Here is a 7,694-nt window from a genome sequence, read left to right as displayed (position 1 = left end):
AAATTTTTGGCAATGTAAAAACCATGCTGATTCCGTTCTTCTCAGTCTAATGGCTGCCTCATGTTCCCTTACTCTCAACTCCAATCTTCTTCCGGTTTCTCCAATGTAATAGTTTGGATTTCTACATGTACATGACATCCTATATACGACACCGGCGATTTTAAATTGGTCTCTGGGCGAATTTTCACTGTTCATTATACTAATGATGTTAGACATCTTATTCTTTTGACTCGCAACTATGCATACAGAGAATTTTTTAAAAATTGGTTTATATTTTTCAAAAACTTTAGCAACATAAGGAACCTTTACATAAGAAATATCTTCTATGCTATTTTTAACATTAAATCTACGTTTAAAATATAAATTATACCACTTACAGAGGATATGTTTCGGATAATCATTTAACTGAAATTTTTTAAACAATTGTTTTACTTCGATGTCTATGTTTTCTTGCTGAGTTGTTCGATTTAGTATCTTTTTCAATTCCATAATAAAGACATTCTTTTTATTTTCTAAAGGACAGTAAGATTTAAAGTTAATGGTTTTACCATTATTACATAGTTTTTCATACTTACTAAATGATACACTTGTTTCTTCTCTTTTTATAGTGACATCTAAAAAATTCAAATTGTTATCCAAAAAATTAGAAATAATTTCATCAGATGACTATGAATTACTATCAGGAAATCCTATTGAAGAAATTAAAAGCAATCTTACTAAATTAATCAAAAAATACAAGAATAAAATTCCAGCCAATCAAGTCAAAAATATCCTGGACTTTAATAATGTAAGAGAGCCTAAGTTAAATGTAAGAATCAAAACACATAAGCCTGGTAATGCTTGCAGACCCCTTGTAGATTTTAGAAGAACTGTTTTGTATAACTTGGAATGTTTTTTGAAAAACTTCTTTCAGAATATGGAGAAATCAACCTATAGTATTCAAAATACAGAAGAACTAATTAACGGATTGCTAAAAGGTAACTATAAAAAAATCTTTCCGTATTATGAGTTTGGATATAAAGTCTATGTACCCATCTATCACTTTAGAAATGATAATAGAAAGTCTTAAAACATATAACGTCCCTGAATATATAATAGAACTTGTTAAATTTGTATTCAATAATAATTACTTTAAAATTTCTACAGAATATTATAGGCAGAAAAAAGGCATTGCCATGGGATCGGTTATAGGACCAAAATTGGCTGATAACTATATGAATAAAATAGATGAAAGAATTTCAAGTCTAACAGGTATTAAATATTATGCAAGATATGTAGATGATATAATAATAGTTTATGATTCTCAAACAGTTTCATCCAAACACATTGAAGAATATGCAAATGGATTACATAAAAATTTAAAGTTTACAAGTGAAGATGAACAACAAAATAAAATGAATTTTTTAGATGTCACTATAAAAAGAGAAGAAACAAGTGTATCATTTAGTAAGTATGAAAAACTATGTAATAATGGTAAAACCATTAACTTTAAATCTTACTGTCCTTTAGAAAATAAAAAGAATGTCTTTATTATGGAATTGAGAAAGATACTAAATCGAACAACTCAGCAAGAAAACATAGACATCGAAGTAAAACAATTGTTTAAAAAATTTCAGTTAAATGATTATCCGAAACATATCCTCTGTAAGTGGTACAATTTATATTTAAAACGTAGATTTAATGTTAAAAATAGCATAGAAGATATTTCTTATGTAAAGGTTCCTTATGTTGCTAAAGTTTTTGAAAAATATAAACCAATTTTTAAAAAATTCTCTGTATGCATAGTTGCGAGTCAAAAGAATAAGATGTCTAACATCATTAGTATAATGAACAGTGAAAATTCGCCCAGAGACCAATTTAAAATCGCCGGTGTCGTATATAGGATGTCATGTACATGTGGAAATCCAAACTATTACATTGGAGAAACCGGAAGAAGATTGGAGTTGAGAGTAAGGGAACATGAGGCAGCCATTAGACTGAGAAGAACGGAATCAGCATGGTTTTTACATTGCCAAAAATTTAATTGTAATATAAATATAAAAAATACTAAAATTTTGTATAGAATAGAAAATAACTTAGAAAGAAAAATTGTAGAACATTTCTGTATCGCCGAACATGTAAATTTACTTAATTTGAATGCTGGATTGATTGTTGATGCATGCTGGGAACGGCTGTTGGGTATAAAACGTAATCAACGAATAACATCCTGATGTATCCACTGATGAGGCCTAGATGGCGAAATGCATATGGATAAATTAATAAAATAATTGTTGTTCCTTGCTATTTGTTCGTCTTGTTTTGGCTCATAGAATCCTCGAAGTCGGAAATGGAAAGAGTATAATTTTTACTTGTTATTTAACTAAAAATTTTTTATTTTTAGTGTGTTAATATTACCACCGATCCCATTGGTTTTAATAATTGATTTTATATTTATAAGGAATTGCCAAGAAATATTAAGATATATCATAGAGAGTTCCAACACTTTTTGCTCTATAAGAAAACAAAAGACGAACGAACAAAGGAACAATTCCTACGAGAATGGTTTACATGAAGCTTGTCTAAAAAAACACTTTATTGTGTGAGGGTGGCCGAGGATACGGAGTTTAGATTGTACTTGTTGTATCGCTTAATCGGTCAACAAATCGATTTGATTAACGTCTGCGTGGAAAGATGGCTTAACCCTTTAAATGCTGGTATACGCCCTTAGGCGTACGTCACGTGACTTGCCGTTAATCTGTGATGCGAGATTCGCCTTTAGGCGTAATTAATCAAAAAATTCGATTAATTTGCGTTATATTCGAGTTTTCCGCGATCTTAGCTTTGATTCGCTCTTCTGTAGGTCGATTGACTTTATTTTAGCCAATAAGTGTTTTGTTACCAGCCTACTATTCTACATCAATTCTTCGCAGTTAACTACACAGTTGACTGAAAACAATCAAAGGGAAGCTCCTTCTACAGTTTTATTGGGGATCTTCTGTCTTTGTTGACATTACTTTAACTAATCACAAACTTGTAAAGAGAAAAAATTACCGCGAAAAGCCCGCTTCTAACGTTCTAAGTAAAATGTAAACAATCGCAATAAATTAGCTTTTAAAATCGTTTTTTAGCTCTAATTAACTAATGTAATGCAATTAGACATTAAATTAGCTAATTCGACAATATTTAAGCGAATAAATATATTTTTAAAACTTGACCTCTCTATAGTAAGTCTATCAAAGATCTTGCTGTTAATTGTCTTTAAAATTTTTGTTTCTACGCCTATTACGCTATAATTGGTAATTTATATTATGAGTGAAACAACTTCAACGAATGAGCGTTTTTTCAGAACTGTCTAGTCTGGATTTTCCCGCGAAGAACCAGTCCACGTGATTGTACTGAGAACGAAAAGAAACGTTAAAAAATAGCTATATTCTTCATTTTAGAGACTTAATTCTACCAGTTTTCATGTTATTTTACGTTACTTAAACAAGAAGATTTCTTATTAAATGCGTCGAGCTGAAAAATTTACCGGGAAACTCATTACTTCCGGATATTTCGTAATTGCAGGAAAAAATTAACTAATCGCTTATTTTAGTGTATTATTGGATAAAGTATATAAAAATATATATATAAAGTGTCACATATTCACTGTTTTAAGCAGAAACATATGATTATAAACTTGAACGTGTCGCTTTACGATAATAATGAACTTTTCTCCCTGCTAAGTAATTAGAGACATAGTGTAAATAATGGCAATAACTTCTCCCCCGCTGTAGCTAGAGAAATGGGGTTTGTTTTGTTTAAAAGAAGACAGATGTGTCTACCTAATAGATGCACAAAGTTCATCTATTCTCTGTAAATTAATTTTTTTTTCTTTTGTTCGTAAACATCAAATTTTAATATTACTTTAAATTTGTATTAAACTGTAAATTAAACAATCGTAAACTGTAATATGTTTTTAATCACACACAAAAGACAGATTAAACATAGCGCGATTTTAAGCGAAATATCGCGATTAAAAATTATCCAAATATGCAAAAAATGCGCCGCATGACGAATTCGACTCAAAAATGTCCTGTAGATCGCCATCATGGAAAGGGTTTTTACTTAATGTTGGAGACAAGAAAATCGCAAGATCTTCGTCTCAGTTAGGACCTGACACCAGATAGTTTATTAGTAGGGTTTCTGAAACGGGATCCCGGGATCCCGGCTGTTTTTTTACCCCGGGAAATTTTTCTCATTCCGGGAAATCCCGCAATTTTTTTAAAAGTTCACTTTTTTCTTATTTTGTGTTAAGATTGAAGAAATTTTACAAATAGAAAGTATAATTAACTCATAAACTGTCAGAATGCCGGAATGCATTTATATTTATTAATTTAAGCCTGCTTATTAGTTTTTTTTGTTTATATGTCTCAAAAATAAATAATTGTTGAACTGCGGGCTTTGTAGTAATCCTCAATTGATACGTTCTGAAGTGATTCCAACAGAGGTTTTAAAAATTTGTATATATATATATATTTACAGAAATTTTGCGAAAAACAATTCCTTACTACCACCTGCAGTGAATTATCTGGCAGAGTGAGAGCTCTGTATTCTCGCGATTATTATGAGAACAATTGCAATTGAATAAAATAACAATGTGGAACGTTTAACCTTTACCATAATACTACACATTCTATCTTTTTCTCCTGGTTTCAATGACCGGCCGAATCCCAATTAATTTCAAATAAGTTATTGCAGCTTTTTTGACAACGCGATTTTCTCGCTCGGTGTTATCGCTGTGCTGTCTCGCGATCATAACACGATAAGAAATTTAATACTTTTGATTCTGATGAAACCGTGTTGTAGTTTACTTTGCTTTTTTACAGACACACTACGGTGACATTATTCAATACTTGGCAGATTATTCATTACTTTATTCAGTTGGGACGCTATTTACAAATTTAATACTTTCAATTTTGCAACAATTAAAATCTATGTTTATTACGTAGCAATACCATTTAGTAATTGTGACCCGAACATTTATTTGGCTATTTTATCAATATTTTTTTAATTATTAAAAACAAAATTATAGACTTCATTACTGTCAATACTAGTTGTTAAATTTAAAAGAAAACATTCCCCCGAGTGCAAAAACAATTTGTTAGTCATTTAACTCACTACTGACAGATAAGGGAGTTTTTGAAAACAAAGTAATAAAACGATTAGCACTTTGTTGTCGTTCAAAGTGGGGGACTAGTAGAATCTATTACTTTCGCGGGAGAAAATAAAAAAAGCTTTACTCCCCTAAAGTTGAAAGATAATACAATCCTGTAAAATTTAACAAATCTGATGTGAATAACTGAAATTAAAATTATTTATAAATTGTGCATATGTCACACTTCCTTTTGTGAATTTGTGAGCTGCGAGTTAACTCAAGGATTTTCCTGTAATCGCCTATTATCTACATTTATACTACGTTATAATTTATAATTTATTTTGTTCGTAACCAATCCCTTTAATCAAGAATGTCAGAATCATTTGTTTGGAAATATTTCGTTAAGGATTTGAAACAAGAATTTGCAACCTGTAATGAATGTAAAACACAGATAAAGTGTAAAGGTTTTTCAACAAGCGGCCTTATCAGACATCTGCGTAACAAGCATAATATTGACAAATTATCTGTCACTAGTACTAAGCGTACAGCCGAGGAAACTGGAGAAACTAGCAGTAAGCGATTAGCCTCTCAACAAACCTTACCATCGCTTTTTATTAAAAAAGAAACGTGTGAAGAAATAGTAACAAAACTTGCGACTTTAGATGGCATCTCTATCAACTCTATTACAAAAAGTGAGTTCATCAGAAAATCATTGACAGACAGAGGATACACTTTACCAAAAAATCCATCAGATGTAATGGATCTCATCCATTCGCATTACAAACAAATCAAACAACGATTATGTTCTGAAATTGATAGCCAAATAAATGGAGGATCAAGGTTTAGTTTATCCTTGGATGAATATACTTCACTAAACAATCGCCGGTATTTAAATATAAACATACACAAAAGTGACGGAACATTTTGGAACTTAGGAATGGTGAAGATTTCCAATGTTCTACCTGCAGAAACTGCTGTCCAAGTAATCAAAGAAAAGTTAAAAGAATTTCACATATCTTTAGAAAAACACGTGGTGGCTTGTGTTACTGATGGTGCAGCTGTAATGGTGAAATTTGGAAGGTTAATTGAATGTGAGCATCAGTTATGTTATGCACACGGAATTCATTTAGCGGTATGTGATGTTTTGTACCAAAAGTCAACCACTTCAGTAGCAGTCCCTCTTTCTGAAGAAATTCAAACTGAAGATGAAGAGCGCAATGACGATATTGAGAAAGATGAAGAAGACTTTAGTTATAGTATTGATTTTGAAAGTGTTTTGTGTGAGCGTTTGGCTGAAGATCCTTTCGATATAGATATTTCATTTAAATTACATGACACACTAGGTAATGAAATCGTCTGTTCTCAAATCATTAATAAGGTTAGAAAAATAGCAAAATTTTTTCGCAAATCACCTTTAAAGAATAACATCTTACAAAAATACGTTGAACAGGAACATGGGAAAAATTTGCACTTATTTCTGGATTCCAAAACCCGATGGAATAGCCTTTTAGCCATGTTAGAGCGATTTATTAAAATAAGATCATCCATATCGAAAGCAATCATTGACTGTAATAAAGATACGGACAATTTTGATCTTGACAAACAAGAAGTTACTGTAATTCGTGACATCGTGGCATCACTGCAGCCATTAAAAGCTGGAGCAGAAAAGCTTGGCAACAGAGGATCGACTTTACTTTCATCGGAAGGTATTTTTTCTTTTATTATAAATGAGTTAAATCAACTAAACACACCTTTTTCAAGAAGACTAAAAGAGTCGTTTATTCGACGCATAGCAGAGAGAAGAAATGTAAAACTGACTGGCCTCATACAATATCTCAATAGTGGAAAGAATTATGGAAAAGTTTCAACTTTCCCAAGTGAAAAAAGTTTGCCAGCCTTACCAACCAAGACTATGTTAATTTTATCAGCAAAACAGATGTTAGATCGTCTTTTTGAAGTATCTACTGATTCTACTTCCGGTGATACAGATCAACTACCAGATGTCGCAAGCTCATCTGCAATGACTTTAGCTGAAAAGCTTGATGCTGCTATCAAAGAAGCTGAGATAGACAGATCAAGAAAAGTGGACAACAAAAGCAGTACTGAAACGCGTCTCGAGAACGAAATAGAAATCTTTGAGGCTACAGGTGAAAAAACACACAACATCTGTCTTCTGTTAAATGCGTTAAAAACGATTCCACCCACATCGATTGAATCAGAAAGGGCATTCTCGGCAGCAGGACTTTTTATTACCAAATTAAGAACCAGATTGAGTGATCGGAGTATCGACCATCTTTGTTTCTTAAAATCTCATTATAAAAATTTACAGTAATATTTGTATTATGTTTTATTTAAATAAAAAATATCATTTTCTAAGTTAGAAGTTTGATCAAAGTTCAGTTTTTTTCTTTAAATTTTTAACTCAATTCGTAGGCAATTTTTGTTATAAGCAGTTTCGAACAAACTTTAACAAATTTTTTTTTATTTGTGAATTTTCTACGTAATTCAAAGGTATTTTTAATACATATTTTACACATCATTATTAATACGATTTTGGAGGTTGTAGAACACTTAAATT

The 7,694-nt window shown here is 31.2% G+C and overlaps 1 protein-coding gene across 1 annotated transcript; it reads left to right on the top strand.

Annotated features, from left to right (window-relative positions):
- Nucleotides 1-802: 802 nt before the first annotated feature.
- On the top strand, nt 803-2,283 carry LOC136980900 (uncharacterized). The gene is made up of 4 exons (XM_067277103.1): nt 803-977; nt 1,147-1,251; nt 1,312-1,644; nt 1,786-2,283. Exons 1-4 carry the CDS (start codon nt 917-919, stop codon nt 2,208-2,210), a joined length of 924 nt encoding a protein of 307 aa, XP_067133204.1. The 5' UTR covers nt 803-916; the 3' UTR covers nt 2,211-2,283.
- The last annotated feature ends 5,411 nt before the right edge of the window (nt 2,284-7,694 follow it).

Source organism: Centruroides vittatus, unplaced genomic scaffold (assembly GCF_030686945.1).
Source record: "Centruroides vittatus isolate TY-2023 unplaced genomic scaffold, ASM3068694v2 contig_732, whole genome shotgun sequence".
In the NCBI taxonomy this organism is placed as follows: Eukaryota; Metazoa; Arthropoda; class Arachnida; order Scorpiones; family Buthidae; genus Centruroides; species Centruroides vittatus.
The sequence above is the reverse complement of the archived record's forward strand: the minus strand, read 5'-3'. Positions and strand labels throughout refer to the sequence as shown.